This window comes from Zasmidium cellare, assembly GCF_010093935.1.
Source record: "Zasmidium cellare ATCC 36951 unplaced genomic scaffold M409scaffold_2, whole genome shotgun sequence".
Lineage (NCBI taxonomy): Eukaryota > Fungi > Ascomycota > Dothideomycetes > Mycosphaerellales > Mycosphaerellaceae > Zasmidium > Zasmidium cellare.
Window position 1 is genome coordinate 1310113 of NW_022986946.1, and position 23117 is coordinate 1333229.

Below are 23117 nucleotides of genomic sequence, written 5' to 3' on the forward strand. Positions count from 1 at the left end.
GTACTGGGCAATATGGACTTCATGTTCACGACGACTCACATTACAGTGATCACTGGATGACGATTGAAACTTTGGAGACGGTAGCAGCAGGTAACATGGTTCGGTATGTAAGAGCACAGCGCACAGGGACTCGTCATGTCATAGCAAGGATGCATGCTCATCCTCGTCCCATCGCGCGGCACAGAACCACGCATCGTGTCCTTTGGCAGCGCCGCGAAGCACGCAGCCGGCGTTCTTTCCCTTTAATCCATGCAAACAATCGTACAAGCACCGTCCGCCTTTGAGTGAATCGTGAGGTCCAGTTCTGGGCCATGCTGCATCCATGCTGCCTTCCACAGCGAAGCCTTCCCATTCTTGCGTAGAAAGCAGCATTGGCTTTGCAGCGAGGCCGCGTGAACGTTCAGTTGATGTAGGCTAAGAGTCGTCTGTTGGTAGCACCTTATCGCCTGCCGAATCTGCTATTGCAGCGGTTAGAAATGGACGACATGATGGAAAGAGGTCGGGAAACGTACTTCTGCTTCTTCTCCGCTGGCTTGAGGATCTGGAACGAGCACAGCAGGGACTCGTCGACGCTCATCATCGCGCCGGCATTGTCGAACTCTCCGCAGTAGTTTGGTGCTGAGAAGAGAGTGACGAGCTGACGCTTCGAGAAGAACTCGTATCCGTCCTCCACGACTTGATGCGCACGGCAGATGAGGTCCATGTCGTGCTTCTGGAGGAAGCGCGAGACCACGTCTGGGCCGAAGGTGAATGAGACGCCACGATCGTTTTCAGACCAGCCAGTGATGTCCTTGTCCGGATCCGACCACAACAGGTCGCAAAGCAGGCCGCAGTCAGGAATCTAATGATCTTCAGCGCAAATGTCTTATAGAGTAGCGTTTCAAAACTTACGTCCGTTGGGCGCATCACACGGCGGATCTGCTCCATGGAGTTGAGATCGGGGCTCAGGCCACCGTGCATGGTGAAGATCTTCTCGTCGATGATGGCTGCGATGGGCAGGCAGTTGAAGCAGTCCGTGAAGGTCTTCCACAGCTTGATGTTGTAACGTCTCTTGCACTCATCGTAGAATCCGTAGATGCGGTTGATGCTGGCGCACTCGTGGTTGCCGCGCAGAATGAAGAAGTTCTCGGGGTACTTGATCTTGTAGGCCAGGAGCAAGCAGATGGTCTCCAGCGACTGCTTGCCACGGTCGACGTAGTCGCCGAGGAACAGGTAGTTGGCCTCTGGTGGGAAGCCGCCGTATTCGAAGAGGCGCAGCAAGTCGTAGTACTGGCCGTGAATGTCGCCGCAAATCTATCCACTGTGTCAATGTCTTTCACTTCCGGCGCATTCATCTTTTCATACCTTTATCGGCGCCTCCAATTCGAGGAGGATTGGCTGGGAGATGAAGATCTCGCGAGCCTTGGTGCAGAGGTATCTTATCTCGGTCTCGAGGAGCTGGACTTGCTTTCCTGGCCGACTGCCGCGAACTTCGAGGAGGCGGTCGATGATGGAATCTAAGTCCACATCGTTTTGGTCCGCCATTGTGGCCGGCGGTTCGTGGGGTGAAGTGGGAAACTCGTGGCCCGCAGCGCAAGGTGCTCTGCGAGAAGCGTAGAACGCCTAATAAACTGCGATTCGTCAGTGGTACACCGCGCAAGGGCGCAACAAGAATGGTTGTCGACCTGAGCCGCGTGCGATGCTGGAGAGCCGCAAGATGGGAGCTTGCCCGCACGTGACTGCGAGAGAGTCGTGGATGCCCAACGATAGCAGTCTGCGTACACCTGCTGCTGCAGGACGGTATAGTCGTGTCTGAAGTCGAATGATGTGCTCGTCTGCTCTTGCTCGTGCTCTGACTGCTACCGCCGCCGCCACCGCTGACTCTCCTCCGTAAACCGCAAATAAAGGAAAAGTGTGCCTACCGAAAGTGACGAATCGAGCGCAAAGGCTCCTGCAACCGTACAAACTCTTCTCTCCCGACTCTTGCCCAACTGCGTGAGGGAGTGATAAAAGATTGCTGTGGTTGGCCGCAACCTCTCAACCCGATACCTGAGCGGGATCACGCGACTGCTGGTGCCTTTTTCGCGGCGGTTTGGTGTTTGCAATCGTGAATCACACACACGCTCTTACTCCGCCGGAAGTCGTGTGGATGGTGTGCGCGGTTTGTTGGGTGGTGTCGTCGCGCTGAGGGCGTTGTTGTTTTTCAGATTCACCGCTGTCGAGGAGAGGGGTCGGCGTCAGCAGTTTGTGTGCAGAATCGATGCTGGTGTCGAATTCGATGGGCCGCTGAGCTGAATGTGCGGCGATGGCAGCGTAGGAAGCTGGTGGACAATGCACTGGAGTGGGTGTGCGGTGCTGTGCGGTGGTTGTGGGTGCAGCGTGGAGGGTTGCTGGTCAGAGAATCCAACCTTGGAAGGAAGGAGCCTGCCGAACAAAAGTCTTGGTCAAGCTCGGACGGCAGCTGCGTTGTCTGGGTACGCGGTCTGGGTCAAGTAGTGAGGAATATTCACTCACGCACGCAAACCTCACCCGGACGAATAACAAGCTTTCTAGACCATTCACTCGACATCTATCAATTCGTCGATTACGCGCAGGAAGGGGAAACCCGTCTGCACATATCTCTACGTCCACAAGTCTCCTACAGCACGTCGTGTCTCGAAAGCCGCCAGCTCCGCCAACAACACACTCAGGTCCGGCACGTTGGGGAACCAAAGCAGCTCCAGCAGCAGCCCTCTGCTTCGTCCTTTCTCAGCGCTAGCAGTGCTGCCTTACGTATGCTGCCAGTAGTAGTGGCCGGCGACCTGTGGCCTATGTACGAGATCCGATTTCTCTCTGCTCTTGCCCCCCTGGATCCCGCAGATCGTTCCAACTTGCTGCTCTGCTGCCGACCAATCCGCGGACGCAGCGCTATTTCAAGACGACGAGCGAGTCAAAGAGTCGGCCGCCACTGCATTCTGTAGTTGTACGTTCTTGTAAATAAGTCATAGATGTAAGACTAGATTACATGAGCGATGCTGAGAAGAGACGCAATGGCGATGAGGCATTCTAGCAATCAACGGCGATGCATTCTGGCAGGCAAGGTATCGTCGAAGTCGAACCAGTTCCATGGAAACCACATAGCATTCCAATATACCCGCCGAAGTTCAAGACAACTGTCTCATTTCTCCAATATCACCTCCAACAAGCACAACCAAGATTGAAACACAATTGTCATGGAAAAGGCTCAGCTCGTTAGATTCAGAGATATAACCCTCAAAAGACCCTCGCTCCCCAAACGCCTCGCTTATGAATGCTTCGACTTCAGCAGCTTCTAGTGCTCAAAGGCACTCCCAGACCCATCATCATCTACAACAACACAGACCCCGCGAGCCTCCCTGGTTCGCTGCATGAAGAACAAACAAAGACATTGACTCGCCAACCGCAAACCGCCGCAAAAGCAAAGCAAAAGAGAAGAACAGCAAAAGGGGTATTTTTTACACGAATCGAAACTCCAACATGGACAATGCCCAGCCCGAAAACTGGAGGAGGCCGCGAAAGTCGAATGGTCGTCATGATGGAAAAAGTCAATGCAATATGCTGAAGGGAGATTCAAGACCAGAAACGCCGTCGCCATGCATAACGTGAGGTAGTCGCTCCTGCGAAATGTCGTGGGTTGCTGCTCATTGTGTTTGTTCAGCCAAGGGTGCGTCCTCCCACGCTGACGCCCCGGTGTGGATGGTCAGGCCTTACGGTCGATGTGCGCGAGGCAGGACTGAAGCTTCTATGCCTCGTCTGACTCTCGTTCTCGTTCAGAGCACTGAGCCAGGTTGGTCCTAGCTCACTCTTCAGAGCTTCGACCTTCTGCCGGTATAAGTCCGTGTTCGAGCCCAGGTCTTCAGGCGACCGAATGGGCGAGTTCTCATCGTCAGACGCATCCCGTATCTTCGGCGGAGGCGTCGGCGATTTAAAAGCTGTATCGAGTCTCGGGCGAACAGCCAGTGAAGTCCCTTGCTGCAGATGAGTGGACGGAGCGGTATGGTACGGGGTTGCTTCTGGTGTCGACGGCTGATCGCTTTCAGTGGTGGGAGTGTGCGGCATTGGCGGAAGCTCTGTCAATTCTGGGACTGGTGGCTCTGCAGGTATGTCTTCGGTTTGAGCACGCTGCTCAGCTTGAGAGAGCTCAACTATTCTCCTTCTAGGCGCTTTCTTGCGACGAATCGTCGAGCTTGGTCCCATATCTGATGTCGTGCGCCGATGTCCTGGATGCGAAGAAGGTTTGGGGACAGCCTCAACGCCGGCATTGAAGGTCGAATCCTCCGCACCTTCCTCTGACTGACGCTGCTCATCTTCTAACAGCGGCTTGACCACCGGCTTGTTAGCAGGCTCTGGAGCTCGATCCACCAAATACTTCTTCTCGTGGTAAAGCGGACCCATGGTGTCGATTGTAACATCATCCACATGGCCAGGTGACGATCGGAACAAGTTGAAGATGGTAATCCGATAATTGCTGTGTGTTCTCGTGAACGGGTTCTTCATCACATAGAGGTCGGTGATGTCAGGAATACCGGTCAGTCGAGCCAGCTCAGCGGGATCATGCATTCGATTTTCCCGCAGGTCAACCCGTTCCAGAGAGAAGAGTCGTTGGATGCCAGCCAAAGAGAGGAGCCGGTTGGAGCGGAGGTTGAGTGTCGTAATCGCTGGAAGAGGACTTCTCGACAACGAGGACAAGCTGTCGATCATACAGTTGCTCAGGTTCAAAGCTCGCAGTTGGGTCATGCTCGCGAGCGCGTCCGGAATCTCGGTGAACATGTTTCCAGAGAGGTCAAGCGACTGCAATGTGTTGGCCACTGGAGCCAGACTGCTCGTCGTCAGCTGGGTCAGGCAATTCTCAGCCAGGCTGAGATGTCGCAGGAAACGCCATTTGGAGGACGGAAGGATCCCCATCGACAGCAGGTCTGTGGCACTGTGTCGCGGCGTCATTTCATGCTGGCTTGAACCCGAGCTTCCTGAGGACCTGCGGTTCTTTCCACTGCGACTTGGATGCGCCTTGTGTATTGAGCCATGCCTTGCGGTAGCTGGTCGCGGCGGCGAGTTGCTTGACTGTCGCGACTGACCCGCTGCAGGCTTGCCGTCTGACCCAGCCCTCAACAACATTTGCGGGCTACCCACTGACGCACGTCGTTGCAGTTGTTCTGCGAATGGCGAGTTGGGAGCAGACACAGAGCGGGCCAGCTCTATCTGCCTGGCGCTGGGACTGCCAGAGGGCCAAGGCAATCCTGGGGTAGAAGGCGTCGTGGGGACTTGGGTCTTCGATGAACGTTTTCGTCGTCTCTCTGAATCATCCAAGACTATGTTCTGCAGCAAGTTTATGGGGTCGTCGAGGCCGGCACGCTTGACTGTCAAACTTCGCAGCTGCTCTGCCAGCCTGTCCCATCCATAGAACTGTCTAAAGTCGAGGTCGCAGATCTCGAGTGAACTTACGTTCTTGAACGCAAACAAGGGCACGGCCGTGTCAAAGGGGAACTCCTCGTAGCCACTGATCAGCCGAGCCCGGTGATCGGGCGACAGCCGTAACGCTGGGATCTTTGTGAAGCACGAGTAGAGGTATTTGATATCATCACGATATTGCGCCATCTGTTTCTCGGCTTTTGCAGCGCTGTTCGACAGCGTCAGGGCAGACCACATGGACGACATGCTCGACATGACACTCCGCACACTAGATACCGACCGAAGAGAGTCTGCATCTGATTGCTTGCCTCGTGATTTGGGTGCATGGCCGAGGAACGAAACGTAATTCGAGGGGGCAGCATCACTGTGCAGGTTCTCCAAGCGTACCGTCATGGGGCCAACATCGACACCGAGGTCTTCGAATTTGCTGAGGAGGTAGAAGAGGTGGTGCGGCGTCAGGGTGAGCTTCGCGGGTCTGAGGCTGTGGGAGGAGAAGGACAGGTAGGGTCGCGAGAGTGCCTCTGCGAGTGATATCGTGGTCGATGAAGCTGAACCGCTGGAAGCGCCAGCAACTGCTTGCTCTTTGCCATTCTTGGTCTTCTGGCGCTGCAACTGCAGCGCGTTCGCTAATGCTTTCTCATGCGTGCGGACAAAGTATGCTAGGTTCTGCAAAGTCGTCATGTCAGTTGCGGCCTCGAGCCGTGAGAAGAAATGTCGAAGCCGTGAGAACGACGCACCTTCACGAATAGCTGACCATCCTCCGAGTCCATCGTAGTGCGTAGGCTTGAAATCCACCAGGATACATGCTATAGAGCAAAAGGAGCGACTGCGGTTGGCGGCGGCGGCGGCGTAGTCCCCAGGCCTGCGAGGCCGGTGACACAAGACGGGCTGTTGTGTGACTGTGCGGATGCAGAAGGCACCGACAAGAGAGCGTCCTCACACGGCGGCACACACGGCGAGTATATTGATTGTTCGAAGGCGCCAGACGCAGGACCTGTGCAATGCAGTTGTTAGCAACAGCGTTCCGCGTGCCGACGATCACCTGATAAGGGCGGGCATGCATGACAGCAATCTCCAATCTCGCAGCCATTGTGGTGGTCTGCAGGCGGCGCTCGTGATGTTTTGGCTTACCGAGATCCAGAGGGTGAGGGTGGTCACGCTGAAAGCCTCACGTCAGCGACCGCTCAGCCCACGCACCCGATATACCAGCAACAGCAACAATAGCAGCAGCAGGCAGCTCGTGCTGGCTGGTGGGTGCTGGGGGAGAACGAGTGCACGCCGCGATGTCCGCCTCCGAGAGAGATATACAGGCGTGCGGGTCTAAGATTCTGCTGCAGCTGCGCTTGACGTCTGACCAATGGTGGCGCTCGAGTGGGATGCAGGTGGCCCTGCTGGCGCGCCTCTGTCGTGCAACCCTCCTCCGCAATAGTAGTGCCCAGTTAGTTAGTCGGCGCGCGATTCGATTCTGGAACACATGCAGGGCGCTCGAAGCAGCAGCGGTGTGTGCGAGGTCCGGTTCGCGCAGGCGCCGACGAGGATGACGGCTGCGGTACGGTCGTCGACGGGCGGCGCGTGGGTGTAGCAGAAGGGAGGGAGGAGGATGGAGGGGTGGTCGTGGTGTAGACGACGATGTGAGGGCCCGTTACATGAAGGTTCGGCTAGAGCGTTTATTCGGTGGGGCACTGATTGTACGGGCTAGCACGTTGAAATTGCGACTTCGAGCCGAGACGAGGCCATTGCTGTCGAATAGAAACATCGCCAGCCCCGTCGTGGTGCATCGCGCAGCAGCCTCGTGCCCTCCAGTGCTCGCCGCCGCACACAACCTGCAACACCACCCGCCACCGACACCGACGATATCTCGTCCATCACTGCATCATTCATGCGCGCGGTTGATTACGGCTGGCCTCGCTGCAGTAGCTGCGCTGCTACTGCTGGCTTGGTCGCAACGCCGGTACGCCGGGATAAGCTCGCCTCCCGCCTTGCGAATCAATGGCACGGCGACTCTGTATCATGAGCGCATCTCCCGAACCCTCGACGATCGGGACAGCATGCACGTTGGCGAGGGCCAAGCCTCTGCAGCGCTGGAGCTGTGCCCACCTGGAGACCCCAAACCAAACACACGAAGACCATGGATGTAATGACCCCACGCGAGAGACGAGGTGCATGAAGCTGTATACCGCGACCAACCAACACACGCCGCGCGGATACTGACGGTGAGCTGCCCCAGTATTCGCCTCCGCAACATTATTCACGTCTACGCATGCTGTGCGACTTGACTACACGCACACCTCGTACGCTCACACCTACCTCACCGGAGTATAAGCATCCTCTGTCAGATGCTGTCCCATCTGCCAGAATGAGACACTCATGTACCCGCACGCCATTGTGTCTGCACTTTCACATGCCATAGCTCTCGGCCGCCAGCTATCGAAAGAATCTCCGATAGAGCGTGGGAGGCTACCGGGGTCCCGCAGCGATGTCCATCCCTCGACCGCGAAACGGCAGCTGGAGAGGGCACGACTTGCCATGGCTGCAACCAGCCTCCTGTACACGATTAGTGCGTGGTCAGGCAGATCAGCCAAGCTCCATTGCTTCGTGCATGATGGTGTCCAGTGGTGCGGCATTCGCGGCTCCTGTCCAATAAGCAGCTCCAGTTCACTCTTTCGACGGTCGTTGTACGCGGGAACTCACACCGCTGTCATCCTTCGCAATTCACCTTCACCTATGGCGCGAGCATTCTACCTTGGACAGCTTTCTGTTGTGCAACCGCTGGCATCCTGTACCACCCATTTCGGCGTGAAATACTCGCGTGGGCAATCTGGCGGACTGGGCGGCTATGTGTCCCGCCTGTCGTGACAATTGGGGCGAATCTCAAGGCATGACCCTTTCGCGTCCAATATGTCGTGATAGGCTCAATCAGACTCATCGCCAGTGCCGGCTATACAGAGCACCGATTCCGCCAAGTCGTGACCTCTGCACGCGTAGTGCGTCTGGGCTCTTTTCGGACAAAGTATGAAGGACGGCCGCCGTGGTTGTGGTGGAGGAGACAAAGCTAGTGGCAAGCGATGCGTCCGGTGGAGATCAATGACGCCGCCTCAGTAATGGCAGCCTGTGAAATGTGTTTCCACGTATTGCGCGGAGCCTTCTTCTCATGGGAACCTTGGTTGCTCACAATGCTGCAAAGGTCATGCGCAACATGGCGGTGGGCGACCCCCACCATCGCTCCCGTTTGCTTTTCGTGCTGTATTGCGGTATCCTTGATCTTGAATCGGTGTGGAATGGACGCGTTGCTCGAGACATACGACTCTGCTATCTGCAGTAATGTCAAGGACTCGTGCTCGGGAGTCCGTTATAATCTTGGAAAAGTCGAGACGTACGTCAGCGTGCTGTAAGTGCCGTTCAAGCATCTTGCCTGCAGCTGCTTCGAGATGCCGAACACATGAGAGCCAGACATCTCCTCGCCGGGGTTGATCATAGCAAAGCCTAGGAAGACATCCTTGGTAGCCTGAAGGATGTTATCGATCGCCTTACCTTCGAAGAAAGCCATTCGCTTAGATGATGTTGTCGCTCGTTGTTGCAGTTATGATCGAAGTATTGCACTCGCGAGACAATGCGATGAGACGTCGGGAGCATGAGTATGCGTGCCATTGGAGGTTTGTCGAACCGGATGTAGCAGGTGGGTTGAGGATGAGGGGGCGCCTTTGCCTCGAGCTCCGAGTACTTATCTGAAACGCTGCAGCACCGTCGCGCTGCTATGAGAGCCAACGAATTCTCGACAGACAAGCGGTGGTCGAGGCCGTTGTTACTGAGTCCTGCGCGAGCACCTCGTGCTTGCCGTGCTTCGACCACGGACGCGAGCCCGCCTGATCATCAAATGCTCGCGAGGCGAGGGTTGTTGATGTGATGTTTTGGTTTTGGCTCACGCGTCTTACCGCATCAACAACGCGCACGCACGTGAGGGCTCTGTGAAGTGATTGCCCCTTGGTATTGTCGCTATTGTGGATGAGTCGTGCTATAGTACTGGTGAAGAATAGCAACAGCATATAGGCTGTTGTGTCATTGCCGGCGACAAGTTTAATTGAATAGGCTGGCCGTTGTTGATCTCTCACGCCGGCAACGCGACCCTGAAATTGAAGCCGGGTGCACGGACGCCAGCGCTCGTGAACCGGCCGCATTCCTCCAGCAATCGATACCACGCCAGACCTCACCTCCATCAACAACCACCAAACACAACGACCGTCTCGCCGACACTCATTCAAACAGCAACAACCCGTGCGATGCCAGCGTCCTTGCAATCTCAATCACGACAGGTGGATCGCCTGCGCCCGCTCGAGCGCTGAGATTGCGATAACCGATCAAGCCAAGGGGTGCACTTCGCTGTGCACTGCATAGCAACCAACCCATTCGCTTCACCAAACTTTGTCAGCGTTCACGCAAGGACTCTGATACGCAATTACACCTCGTGCGACCTCCCGATTGCCTCATCTTCGATCGCTATCGCCTGTGGTTTGGCACTCGACCAGCCACTTCATTGCCCGACTCCCACATCACAACATGGCGTCTCCGTCGCACGATGAGTCGACCCCAGCAACAGCACAGCTGGTTGATGAACTGGCTGCTGAAACCACAACACCCGCCCCCCTCTCGCCTCCCCGCAGCAAGACACCGCCGACCGTCATTGGGAAGCGCCCGCACAGCGAGACTCAGGCGGCAGCCAGCATTGGAGCGAACCGAAGTGGCAGTGAGCCGGTCAGCGCAACAGCATTGAACAAAGCATTAGAGAGGATTGAGCAGACAGGACAGCGGCGGGTCAGCACTCCCACAGCGAGCCCCAGTCGCAAGCGCCAGAAAGTAAAAGCTGGCGATCGGTTCATACCAAACCGCGCGGGACAGGATCTTTCCGCCAGCTACAACCTGCTTCATGAAGATGGTTCCCCGGCGACCCCTTCCAAGCTCAAGAAGGCACCAAGCGACCTCCACTTCCAGAAGCGAGAGGCGAACCGGCAGTACTCATCCATTCTGCGGTCCGAGATGTTCGACAATGAGGTCCCGCAGTCTATCAACGAGCGATCGGGATCACGAGCTCAAACGCCGCCCGTGGCTGCCTCGACCTCAAACTCGGCCCCATCAAATTCGGCCCTTACTCCTTCAACACCTCACAAGAACCTCTTCTCATACGGCCCGAATGTGCAAGTATCTCTGACGCCCCGATCAATATCACGGAGCGAGCGTGGACCAAACATCAACGCAAGATCGGAGATATACAGCCTCTCGCCAGTGAAGCACTCGTCCCAGTCGATGCTTCTTTCTCCACGAAAGACGCCACGCGCGGTGAGCAAGGTGCCTTACAAAGTGTTAGATGCACCTGACTTGGCGGACGACTTCTACCTCAACTTGGTTGATTGGGGATCGAACGACGTGCTTGCTGTCGGACTTGGTCCTTCGGTGTACCTCTGGAATCGAGAAACTGGCAAGGTCACTACCCTCTGCATGCTGGATGGAGATAGCGTAACGAGTGTCAACTGGATACAACGTGGCACTCACCTCGCCATTGGTACCTCAAAGGGCCTACTTCACATCTGGGACACAGTCGCTCAGAAGCGGTTACGGACGATGACTGGACATACCTCGAGGATTAGCAGTCTTGCGTGGAATGCACACATCCTCTCAACTGGATCCAGAGATCGGACTATCCTGCACCGAGATGTCCGACTGCCCACGATGTGGCTGCGGCGACTTACTGGGCACAAGCAGGAAGTGTGTGGGCTGAAATGGAATTCTGACACAGAGCAGCTAGCGTCTGGTGGTAACGATAACAAGATTTTCATCTGGGACCGCATGGAGGAGAGGTGGCAGCATCGGTGGGGCGAGCAAGAAGGCGGACACAAAGCAGCGGTCAAGGCGATTGCGTGGAATCCCCATCAACGAGGAGTGCTCGCATCAGGAGGTGGCACGGCCGACCGGTGCATCAAGTTCTGGAACACGATCTCCAGCGCACAGACTGCGACGTCGAGGAATGTACCACCCGAACAGACCAATCTCGGCCTCGGACTGTCTACATCACCTACGCCGGAATCGCCACTCTCGCCGCAGATGCTAAACCCGCATCTCATTAGCTCTCACGATACTGGAAGCCAAGTCTGCAATCTACTGTTCTCACAGCGCACATCTGAACTGGTCAGCACGCACGGCTACTCGCAGCATGCTATCAACATCTGGAAGTACCCGAGCATGAACCAGGTCGTGAGCCTCACGGGTCACACATATCGTGTGCTGTACTTGAGCATGAGCCCAGACGGTGCCATCATCGTGACTGGTGCCGGCGACGAGACACTCCGGTTCTGGGACGTCTTCGCGAAGCCCAACAAGGAGCCAAAGCGAGGCATTGTCGGAGAATGGGGTATAATTCGGTAGGCTTGGGGGTACTGAAAGACTCGGAACTTTTGGTTTGCTCAATCCGATGGCGGCCAAACGCTGGCATGATCACGACTTGGCCAGCGACCACAGTCTTGGTCTATTTGGAACGGTGGGAGCACAGATAAGACGGCTATTTGATTTGAGCGAGCATTCACGACCTTTGATGACGAGCGAGGCATGGTTTTTTGGGGCATGGCATGGCGCAGGTGGTAGTCTTTGACAGATACTCGAAGGCGACAGATGCCTCAGACAGACAGTATCATACGCCAGGTCACTGATATTACCTGACGAAGAGTCATGGCTCTGTTCACGATCTATTTTCCTTCCCAGCGTATCCAAAGTGCCACGACTAAAAATACCTACTCACCGCGCGCAGCGACTTCACCTGAACATCGGTGAACTTCTAGCTACATGTTCTTCCGTCGTCTTGTCCTTTCGGCTAGGTCTTTAACAACTCAAGCTTCTTTTCAGACGGCCCTTTCACCTCGTCGATTTGCAACATTCAGAATGGCTTCACCGAAGTATCTCACCGGCGACAAACCCGGCATCGACGCCTTCATTGATCAATTCGACGTGAGTTCCGAGTTGAGTGGAAGTACTAGATTACCAGACTGACATACACCCTCGCAGACTTTCCTCTTCGATTGTGATGGTACGAGCCGAGCTCAAGAGTTGAAAGAGGATGGACATGTTGACTAAATGACCGAGAAGGATAGGCGTCCTCTGGTCTGGAGATCACCTGTTCCCCCATGTCCCGGAGACGATCGATATGCTTCGCAAGAGAGGTACGATAGAATGGGATGGAATAGAGGGATTGAGCGAGTGCTTATCGGTGGGGCAGGAAAGCAGTTGGTCTTCGTGACGAACAACAGCACCAAGTCACGGAGTGATTACAAGAAGAAATTCGATAAGGTTGGCATTACGGCGAATGAGGTAGGAAGGTCATGCATGAAACATTCTTGGCTAGGCATACTGATTATATCTCAGGAAGAAGTCTTCGGCTCAAGCTACAGCGCAGCCATCTACATCTCGCGCATCATGAAGCTCCAAGCCCCCAAGAACAAAGTCTTCGTCCTGGGCGAGACGGGTGTGGAACAAGAGCTGGCCTCCGAGGGCATCCCCTTCCTCGGCGGTACTGACGAGAAGCTGCGACGAGAGATGAACGACGACGACTTTAAGAACCTCGCGAACGGCTCCGCCCTGGATCCAGACGTCGCCGTCGTGTTGACCGGCTTGGACTTCCACCCAAGCTATCTGAAGTACTCCCTCGGCTTCGCCTACATCCGCAAAGGTGCACACTTCCTCGCAACCAACATTGACTCTACATTACCAAACGCAGGCTCTCTATTTCCCGGAGCAGGCTCCATCAGCGCCCCACTCGTCGAAGCAGCAGGACGGCCGCCGCTCGCATTGGGCAAGCCCAGTCAGGCAATGATGGATGCGATCGAGGGGAAATTCAAGTTCGACCGCAAGAAGGCTTGTATGGTGGGTGATCGACTGAACACTGACATTCAGTTTGGTATTGAGGGAGGATTGGGTGGCACGCTGGCGGTTTTGACGGGGGTTAGCAAGAAGGAGGATTTCCTTGCTGAGGGGGCGAAGGTTGTTCCTTCTGCTTATGTGGATCAGCTGGGAGATCTTGTCGGCTAGACTGGTGTTGACGATCCATACATTCATGGCTGCCTCTGATGAACGTGGGCGGCCTTTTAAAGATAGAGCATTTGAAGCTTTGCATTCGCCCTGAATCGCTTTCAGGACCAATGACTTGTTATGTCTAGGTACGTTTCCCGCTGTGTTACTGACTAGGACCGCCAAAAAGCAGTCCTTTCTGCGTTGACGAAGGACGCAATGCGCAGCACGTATGGAACCCCATCACTCCACCTTCTCAACAATAACATTCCCCTCCGCCTTCTCCCCATCCTCACCCCCCTTCCACCCCTCCGCCTCAACAGCCCTCGCAATCCTCTCATCCTGCTCCACGAAAATCTGCGGCCTCGCCAACTGCGTCGTCAGCTCATTCCTACACACAATGATGCCCGGCTTCGTCTCAAAGAACCGATCGATGTCTTCGAGCGTGCGGTTGGCGGTCTCTGGGTACAGAAAGTAGGTGATGGGGATGAAGGCGAAGCAGATGACGGCCCAGACGATCCAGAATTTGTAGCCCAGGTTGGCGACGCCGGGGAGGGTGGCTTGGACGACGGCGTAGTTCTAGGGACAGAGGAGGTTAGTTTGTGTGGATGTGGTTAGGAGGAGGGGAAGGAGACGCTTACGCATATCCAGTTCGTTGCCATGGCCTATAAAGAGGCTCGGGTCAGCGAATAGTTCAGAAAAATTTTGGTGATTCACTCACCAAACTCGCCCCCTTAGTCCTCATCTCCAACGCATTAATCTCCGTCGGATACAACCACGGCACGCCCAGCACGCCCATGCCAAAGCTCGCGAAGAACACAAAGAAGAAGGCTACAGCCACACTCCCCAACACGAAACTATCCCCTCCCTTCTCAGACAACCCCGTCGCAATCGCGATGACGATCCAGCAGATTGAGCACGCCGCCGCGCTGCACATCATGACTTTGCGCCGGCCGTAGCGCTCGATGACGAAGTAAGCCAGGCACGCGAAGAGGAGGTAGTCGACGGAGCCGCAGGCGGCGAGGATGCGGGAGAGGAGTTCGGAGATTCCTAACGCGTTGATAAAGATGTAGGACATGTAGTAGGATGTTACGTTGATGCCTGAGATCTTAACGGAGGAGTCAATTCATGTACTCTCTTGGGTTGGAGTGGGAGACTTACTTGATTCATGGCTTGCATCCACGCGCCTAAGAGCATTCTGCGGAGGACTCCGGAGGGTCCACGGCCTGTGAGCAGCTGCCACCAGGTGTAGGTGTTCATATGCTCTCGGTCGAGAATGTCTTTGATGACATCGAATTGAGCTCGCACGGAAGGCGTCGCAGGGGTCGCTCCGTGTCCTTGTAACGCCGCAATGACCTCCAGCGCTTCCTCATGCTTGCCTTTCCGGATCAGCAGTCTCGGGCTATCAGGCAGAAAGGGGCATAACGCGAAGATGCACAGCGTGAAGAAGATCTGGAAGGCCAGGGGGAAGCGCCAGGCGATGTCCCTGGGGGCGAAGGCAAATCCTAGTGTGAGCCAGTTCGAAATTGAGAATCCTGTTATGCAGTTCGCCATTTGTACGATGACGAGTTTTCCGCGAGAACGCATTTTGCTGGTCTCGGCTTGCCAGACGCCTGCTGTGGCGGTGTTCATGCCGGTACCTGGTGGACATTAGCTAGTGAACCGGCAATCCAACGTCTCGGGCGATGGAGGCGAGACAAGACTTACCAAGCCCAGCAACAATCCGTCCGACATACATCTGAGCAACAGTGTAGCTGGCGGTTTGAATGATAGCTCCAACGGCTATCACAGCACTCCCGACGAGAATTTGACGAGGACGACCGAAATAGTCGCCAGTGAAGACGGTGCTCATTGCTCCAACAAAACAGCCTGGAAGTCTTCAGCATGCATCGTCCGCCATAGGTATGAGAGGTCGGCTAACCGATATTGTAAATCGATGTCATGGTTCCTTGCGTGTCTGCACTGGGATGACCAAAGGTCTCCAGGAAGTTCTCGCTAATGATCACGTTCCCGAAGACGCCTTGATCGTACCTAGCGAATCACTTCAGCCTCGTCCGGAGGGGAGCTAGAGGACACTGACCCATAGAAAATGAGGACTGTACTAGCTGCCCTATAACACCATTAGCCTGACGCCATATCGGGATGAAGGTCATGTACTCACACAGAGATCCAGAAAGTGAGGGCATCACCACTGCCTCCAAGGTATCGTCTTCCCATCGCGAAGTACACCCCGTTGAACAAAAATTCAAAAAACGACTTCACAGAACAAAACAAGAATCCGATACCTACCTGAGGACTTTATCTCTCCTGGCTCCAGCGAGTCAACATTTTCGCTAATGCCGGTGGTGAGAAACTCGTGTAACCGATTCCCTGCAGGCCTGGGGAAATCGACGAATCGTTCAACATCAAGCTCGCCAAGTCGTGTGGAGGTGCCCATGGGGTTGCGGTAGACTATTCCCGCATTACCTGAACGAGTATCGGGTCAATGTGAACCACATGCAACCTACAGCCAAGTGACGTTGTTGTGGCAGGTCCAGCGAATTTTTCCGGGTCTGAGGTAAGTAGGGCGACGATGTATAGGCGGGATGGCTTGGGTGCATTCTTAGCCTTTGGGGGTCACAAGGGCGCTGTGGATTCAGTCCATGTTCGTCATCAGCTGTGATTTTGGTAAGACGCGTGATAGCGGTCGGGAGCAAGAGGGTATTGCTAAGAGACTTGCTGTCGTGGTTTCATCAGTCATAATAAATTCGGTAACTTCGACAAGTTGGCCCTCCCATTAAGGCAATATCATAGCCGCCATTGTGGTCCAAAGGCCAAGCAAACGCTTCCAAAAAGGCTCATGAGGAGCCAAATATCCGGTGAGAAGGGTAACACATTCAATCTCTTTCTTGCGTGCCGTTTAGGCAGCCTTCGACGGCTTTGTAGCTGACTTGCGTGGTAAGCCGGTCTTTGGACGACTGGGTACCCGTTGAAGATTTGGATTGTTCTTCACCTGCTGGCACTTGTATGCATGGCGGAAGTATGGAGTCCGCCAGCGTTCCGCTCGGCCAACGACAACCCATTGCTTACATCCTCCACAGAGGGCTTCGTACCCGACGGAGCCTTGGGCGGAGCGCCAGGCTGCTGGCAGGTCGAATGACTTGCCCGTCAAGCAAGAGATGCCGTGGGAATAGTGCATGTGATACCAATAGGCAGAGTCCTTGAGTTTGTGCCTGCGAACGATGTAAGTCATTGCATTTGCCTTGCGGTTTGGAATGTTCATTGTCTTACCAGGTGCTACATCTTGAGCACCAGCCGGCTCTATCGAGGCGATCGCCCCGAACCCATTTCGCAGTGTACTCGTCTCCAGCGAATCTTGGATCTTGACGTCGAGGAACCAGACCATCCTGCGACGGGTTGGGGTCATTGAGCGATTCAACGGATGTCGCTGTTGTCCCTGTGAACTGGCGTTGCAACGATGACATTGTCGGTTCGGGAAGACCGTGCGGCATCGAAGGTCTGCTTCGCGCTTTGTGTCGTTCAGCTGCAGTTCGTGTGTCCGCTGCGATAGGTTCGAAGGAGTTTTGAGAGGCAGATGATGTCGCTGCGTCGGTCGCAGACAAGGGCAGTGGATTCCAGAGCCTGGAAGTTTCGCTTTGAATGCTCTCATGGCTTGGATTCGAAACACTCCAGTCACTGTCACCATTTGCGAGGGCACTGAAGTAGTAGGCACCAGGTGTCTCAGTTGGCGCTGTAGACCAGCTGATGTCTCTTACGTCGTACACCTGCAGTGTTGTCTGTAGATTGCTGGTTGGCCCTGAATAGTAGTCTGTAGAATACTCTTCCATCAAATTATAATGATCCAGAAAGCCCTGATCGTTCACGCCAGTGTTCCAGCCTCCCATGTCCTCCCAAGGCGTTGCGTCGGTGTAGTACGAACCCATAGGTCTGTCTACGTCGCCAAAAAGACCGGATAGTTGCTGCTATACTTTCGCAAAAGCGGGGACGACCTGAAATCTGCAAGTGAAAGATGTGAAGAGTGTTGACCAGCTTGATAGACTATATGACACTTTCGTACTCACACCGGAGGCTACCTGCATGCTGCCGAATTCCTGTACACGCCTGGGCCGCTGCACATGCATGCATTTAGGAGAAACCAAATGATAAGGCAATCGGCTGCTTCGACTTCGCAGGCTGGTCGTCCGATGTGAGCTTCCTTGGGATTGCTAAATGAAGCACCAGATACGGGCTACAAGGACAATCCAATAGTCCATGTTTCCTAGACAGACACCCATAGCCTTTCTTGGGACCGAGCCGATCCTTCCGCAAGGCCTGTTGTGCAAGGGAGAGGCCCACGCGCCTGTCATTGGCGCGAAAGGCCGTAAAGGTGGTGTCGTGGTCAGCACAACGCTAGCAAAAGCACTGGCTGGATTGGATGGTGATGGCAATCATCATTGCACGACAGGTACTTCCTGGGAGGCGAGCCGCACGCAATTGAGGACGGAGGCTGAGAGGGAGATGCGGATCGCTCTGGCCGTCATGCAAAGGTTGCCTTGAATGTCTTGGAATGCTGGGTCAGTGTGCAACCTATAATGCAGGTGTGAAGCATCACGTGGGCTTTGCATTCTTTCTGCAATGACAACATGCTCGAGCATTTCGTTCAAGCGGTGAACGCGCCAAAGTGGGTCCGCCGCAGAGGTGTGCTGAATTCCACATATATGGACGACAAGATCAATGCGTATGCCAGGAGTTTCTCATGAAAGGTCTGGAATGCTCGGTATGGCTGTCTCGGTCGGGAAGGACACGGCTCGGCTGTGGGCGAGTGCCTATCATTTCAAGGACCAGAGAGTGTGACCATCGTCAGGGTCATCGCAGGCTTCCAGCCGCCCACAACCTTCTACCAAGCATCATTTCGCAGTCACGAGACTATGTTGGTTTGAATGTCTTGTCAATGCACTGATGGCGATTGTTCACGGACGGCGTGACGTTGAGTGGAGAATTCTGCCCGGGCAAGCAGCAGCGTCAACAGGCCACGATCGAGAAACGTTTTCCTTTGTGGTCCTCGACATGGCAAGTCGTTACTGCTGAGCGCCGTGATAGATCGAGGACCGTGGTACAATGTCTTGAGGTCGTACAGTGACGCCGGCAGCTGTGAAAGGGAGGGTGCGGTGGAGCGGGACTAGCCGGATCCACTGCCCACGTGCCGATCCACGTTCCCGGGCACGTGCCATTGCAGTTGCGGGACTTCACCTTGTCTATTCTCCTCAATTTACTGTTCAGAAGCGTCCTGACTCCACTCATCCTACCTAAAAGCACATTGCTTGACTGTTGTATTTGAGTCTGCGCCATCTGAATCTTGACGCGGCACCGCTACGCTTCCTATTTCGATCCGACTCACGCCACACCAAGTATGAGGCCTTTTGCACGCTTAGGGTCCTCGTTGTTATCCTGGCATTGCTCGTGATGGCATCCGCGGCCAGTCCTCCCGATCTCGATCTGCTGGCCAGAGACATCGGCTCGCGTATCAACGAGGAGCTTCCCAACATTCTGCGTCAACTTCTCAATAATGGACAAGTTGATTGGGCTGCCGGGCAGCTCCATTTCGAATGTTCTCTTCTTAGTGGCAATGTCAGGGCTGGGAAACGTTCACAGGCATTTAAGGTAGCGTCAGTCGAGCTTGCCACAGACATTGGCACCCCTCCAGGTCTTCCGACACCTACCGCAGATCCCGAAAGACACCGTCTGCAAGACCCTCAGCCTCAACCGCCGTCTCAGATTCCTTCTGAAACAAGCACAGTAGCTTGGTCTCCAAGGACATTCAGAGCTCGACTTCCCGCTCCCTCGATATCTGACGATGAGTCTCGGCCTGCTAAGCGACGAGCAACTGGAGGTCTTAGGATTGGTAACGGTGACCAACAGCCTGACGCCAACAATTCAATCACGAGGCGCCTTGAAAGTGACGGGAGAGTGTTTCCCCAACGTAAGAAGCGGTCGCCAGATAATCCGAACTTACAGCCATCGACATTGGAGAAATTCATTGGCGGCGTATGGGAGAGCATCTTTTCAGGTGTAAAACTGGACCCGGCTGAAGTGATTGAGCAATGGCAGGCCATAGAGTCAAGCGGTCAGCCGAAACTGCTGATGGACGCCGAGAGCGAGATAGCCGGGCGTGATGACTCTGTCGTGCAAGGCATGTTCGGACGGATGAACGTTCTCGCGCGAAAGATTAGCCAGACCAGCCGAACGTGCAGGTCTTTGGAGGTCATTGTACAGGCACGTTGGGTGCAAGCTTTCGATGATCGAGTGATCGAGCTGACGGCAAGTATGACCAAGGAGAAGGCCAAGAAGGCAGCCATTTCAGAAGCCTGTGTGGATTTCAATTGGAGCGAAAAGGAATTGAGGAACAAGATGGGCATTTGGCGAGGCTATCACGACATTGCCAAAGCTGGAGGATGGGCTGCTCTTGTTTTTGCTGGTACGCATGTCCTGTTCCGTGCCTTATGACCTTGCTGACACTTCACTCTTTCCCCAAAGGCATGGGCCTCTATCGCTTCTGCAAATATCGAGTCTCATTCACAGAAGAAACTTTCCAGACACTAAAAGGTCTGAGACATCGCTTTGAAGTCGCAGCAGACACTCTTCACCCCCGCTGGCGAAACCTCCTCGCCATCGTCGGAATCATGGAAGATCGAAAATACACCGGCCATCCCCACGACTGGGTCGTCTGCGGACCAAATGACGAACCGATTCCCCTCCCCATAACCTATCACCAGTGGGACAAGAGCTTCAGCTACAACCACCTGGAAGAATCCCTCATCGACGAAGACGCATGGGGCCTCTTCGACCCTCGCACCGTCGTCCTATCCACCGAATCGTCGCCCCACCGTTGCACCGTCTGCAGCGAAGAGCAATCCGAAGACCCTCGCCTCAACAGCTGCGCTTGCTTCCCGAACCTATACGATGCTAAAGCAGGCTCCATACCCGTCCAAGTCTACCGAACACCCAACGGTAAGAACAACGGCCTCCTCGCGTGCTGTTCCTTTGAGAGAGGCATGGCAGTCGGGGAGTTCGTAGGCGAGATCACGTCCGGTCTGAGTAACATGGACGTCATGGTCGGCCAGACGGAGCGAGCGGCGTATCAGATCTGGCAGGGAAAACAGGGGAATCATACCCGCTTCGTGAATCACTCGTGTCAGCCGAATAGTCAGTTTGAGAGGTTTGTCTGGTTGGGCACGCAGCGGATCGTGCTCGTTTCAAAGGGCATTGAGGCTGGGGAGGAAATTACTGTTGACTATTCGGATACGTATTGGAAGGTGGGTAATCCGATACTATGCGTCACGTTGAATAACATCCATGCTGATGAAATTGCAGAATCTCGACAAAGAGTGCTTGTGTAATCAACCGAAATGTCGCTATCGAGGGCGTAATAGGCATTTATTAACACCGCCTGAATCTACGTGAAGACCTATACATACCACCTAGAAGTCTAATGTACGGTTGATTGATGAATTTTTCTCGGCGGTCTTGCTGATATAAATTTAGTATTTCTCCGATACCACAGTCGTTCATCATCCCTACATGCTCTCTCTCGCCTTAAACCTCGTCTCAAACCCCTCCTGCTTCACAAACCAAGAATTCCTCGTCCGCCACTCCAACCCCTCGTCCGCCATCTCCACCTCAAAATTCCTCAACACCGTCGGCACCAACTTATAAATCTCCAACAACGAGATATTCTTCCCGATGCACGTCCGCGCACCCGCGCCAAACTGGAACATCGCCGCCTTCATGGCCTGCAACTGATCGGGTTTCGCATCGATCCAGCGTTCGGGGCGGAAGACGTCGACGTCGTGGCCGAAGATCTCGGGTCGCCGGTGCAGCACCCAGGCGTTGCAGCCGACGATGGTGCCGCCTGGGATGTGCTCGTCGAGGATGCTTATGCCTTGGGGTGGGACGACGCGTTCCATTATGAGGCCTGGGGCGGGGTGTAGACGGAAGGACTCTTGGATGACGGCGTCGAGGTAGGGGAGTTTGAGGCTCTCGAGCCAGCTGACTTTGCTGTGAGGGCGTTGGGCGATGGCGCCGTTGGCGGAGGCTTCTTCTAATTCGGTCATGAGTTTGCGGTAGACGCGGGCGTGTTTGATCAGGTGGTAGAAGATGCTGCTCAGGCTGATGGCGGTTGTTTCGGATCCGGCGAAGATCATGCTGGTGCAGCTTGCTAAGACTTGCTTGTCTGTCATGAACTCGGGGTGGTCGTGCGCTGCCTGTGTGAACTTCATGAGTAGGTCTACGCTTTTGCCTGAGCTTTCGTTGAGCGAGCCGTCCTGCTTAATCTTCTCCATTTCTCCTGATCTTTCAGCCGACCGAGCGAGTGCGAACTTCGTGACTGGGAAGACTGTCTTGCTGATACCCCATTTCTGCAGCTTGAGCTTAATGAGGTTCTTCTCGAATAGGAGGTCCAGTAGTGGAATTTGGCCAACTGGAGCAGCATAGTCAAGGAACTTCCCAACGAAGGCCACGATGCCATCGACATCTTCGTCTAGATTAAGTGTGTCAGCATGATACTCCTCACATAGGCTCTTAGGCTCCACTCACTTCTCTCAACAAATCCGAGCCGCTTGCTCCAAGTCAACTCTCCAATGACATCAAAAGCAAAGAACTGCAGCCATCTCGAAAAATTGCAGCGAGCACCCGTATCGCAATAACGTCGACGTGTCTGCTCAATGAAAGCGTCCATCGTGCTATCGACCAGAGGTTCGTAGTTGACCAGAGAGCTCATGGAGAATGCTTTGTTGACACATCTTCTGTACTTGGCATGATAGTCCTCATCTTTCGTCGAGAAGAGTGATTCCAGTCGTTCCCCTTTGGACGTGGCTTGCTGGACAATGTAGAAGTCGCTCTTGCGCATGCCCTTGTTGAGGCCATAGATCGTCTTGATGGCTCTCGGATCCGCGAAGGACAAGACGTTGGGTCCCAATCGGACGATGTCGCCATGCTGTCGATGCAACTGGATATGAGTGTGTTCAGTCCGTCGACCTAGTGCGTCGAAGAATCTCCACCAGTCCGTGTATGCTGCGAGAGGGTGGCCGGGATACTTGTTCAAACCGTGATAGTACTTGTTTCGAAGCAAGTGTGTGATCACGCCGGCGAATAGCAAGGCTGGCCAGTAGGTATAGACAAGTGGAATAAGCTCTTTGGCAAGCATGTTGAATGTAAGTGCCTCTCGTGTTGAGATTAAAAAAGCTCAGAAGTACCTCGAGTCTTGAAGTTGAATGCTCACGAAGAAGATCAGTTAATAGACTACCTTGAACAAGTGCCGGCCAGTTCGTGTTGACAAGCATATTCTAGGCAGTGTCTGCAACACACGGCAGATGATGAAGACACGGCAGATGGGCCTTTACCGTATCAAGCTATTAAGTCAGCTTAGTAGTCGTGGCTCGTACAGCACTGCGGTGACTGGACCATGACCTTGCCCTAGAATAAGCCAATGCAATACGGTGCTCTATCGAGTCGCCGACACGTTTGCTTTTGTTTGAAGTGCAAACGCAATTCGTTGCTCATGGTAAGAGTGTCCAAAAAGAAACGCGGTATCGAAGTGCCGATGGGCAGCCAACCCTGTGGTCTGGAAAGGTGGAGGTGGAGCCCAGCCCCAAAGTCTCCAGGTTCGGCAGTTGATCAGTCTTCCTTTC

The 23117-nt window shown here is 54.6% G+C and overlaps 8 protein-coding genes across 8 annotated transcripts; 3 read left to right on the top strand and 5 right to left on the bottom strand.

Annotated features, from left to right (window-relative positions):
* Window positions 1-439: 439 nt before the first annotated feature.
* Window positions 440-1524, bottom strand: M409DRAFT_49613 (uncharacterized protein; the record flags this gene model as incomplete). The annotated part of the gene is made up of 4 exons (XM_033811288.1): window positions 440-458; window positions 513-841; window positions 892-1293; window positions 1345-1524. The coding sequence occupies 4 exons, from the start codon at window positions 1522-1524 to the stop codon at window positions 440-442; spliced, it is 930 nt and encodes a 309-aa protein (XP_033674016.1).
* A 2127-nt stretch (window positions 1525-3651) lies between these two features.
* On the bottom strand, window positions 3652-6176 carry M409DRAFT_49614 (uncharacterized protein; the record flags this gene model as incomplete). The annotated part of the gene is made up of 3 exons (XM_033811289.1): window positions 3652-5400; window positions 5440-6072; window positions 6144-6176. 3 exons carry the CDS (start codon window positions 6174-6176, stop codon window positions 3652-3654), a joined length of 2415 nt encoding a protein of 804 aa, XP_033674017.1.
* Window positions 6177-9960: 3784 nt separating this feature from the next.
* Window positions 9961-11820, top strand: M409DRAFT_17076 (uncharacterized protein; the record flags this gene model as incomplete). The annotated part of the gene is made up of 1 exon (XM_033803895.1): window positions 9961-11820. One exon carries the CDS (start codon window positions 9961-9963, stop codon window positions 11818-11820), a length of 1860 nt encoding a protein of 619 aa, XP_033674018.1.
* A 510-nt stretch (window positions 11821-12330) lies between these two features.
* On the top strand, window positions 12331-13473 carry M409DRAFT_17077 (uncharacterized protein; the record flags this gene model as incomplete). The annotated part of the gene is made up of 5 exons (XM_033803896.1): window positions 12331-12396; window positions 12454-12475; window positions 12540-12608; window positions 12665-12756; window positions 12811-13473. The coding sequence occupies 5 exons, from the start codon at window positions 12331-12333 to the stop codon at window positions 13471-13473; spliced, it is 912 nt and encodes a 303-aa protein (XP_033674019.1).
* A 222-nt stretch (window positions 13474-13695) lies between these two features.
* Window positions 13696-15669, bottom strand: M409DRAFT_17078 (uncharacterized protein; the record flags this gene model as incomplete). The annotated part of the gene is made up of 8 exons (XM_033803897.1): window positions 13696-14031; window positions 14094-14117; window positions 14174-14560; window positions 14614-15092; window positions 15160-15321; window positions 15374-15483; window positions 15533-15562; window positions 15614-15669. The coding sequence occupies 8 exons, from the start codon at window positions 15667-15669 to the stop codon at window positions 13696-13698; spliced, it is 1584 nt and encodes a 527-aa protein (XP_033674020.1).
* A 682-nt stretch (window positions 15670-16351) lies between these two features.
* Window positions 16352-17336, bottom strand: M409DRAFT_17079 (uncharacterized protein; the record flags this gene model as incomplete). The annotated part of the gene is made up of 2 exons (XM_033803898.1): window positions 16352-16664; window positions 16723-17336. 2 exons carry the CDS (start codon window positions 17334-17336, stop codon window positions 16352-16354), a joined length of 927 nt encoding a protein of 308 aa, XP_033674021.1.
* Window positions 17337-18894: 1558 nt separating this feature from the next.
* Window positions 18895-20828, top strand: M409DRAFT_17080 (uncharacterized protein; the record flags this gene model as incomplete). The annotated part of the gene is made up of 3 exons (XM_033803899.1): window positions 18895-19906; window positions 19966-20748; window positions 20803-20828. The coding sequence occupies 3 exons, from the start codon at window positions 18895-18897 to the stop codon at window positions 20826-20828; spliced, it is 1821 nt and encodes a 606-aa protein (XP_033674022.1).
* Window positions 20829-21005: 177 nt separating this feature from the next.
* M409DRAFT_17081 (uncharacterized protein) lies at window positions 21006-22633 on the bottom strand (the record flags this gene model as incomplete). The annotated part of the gene is made up of 2 exons (XM_033803900.1): window positions 21006-21967; window positions 22024-22633. 2 exons carry the CDS (start codon window positions 22631-22633, stop codon window positions 21006-21008), a joined length of 1572 nt encoding a protein of 523 aa, XP_033674023.1.
* Window positions 22634-23117: the final 484 nt, after the last annotated feature.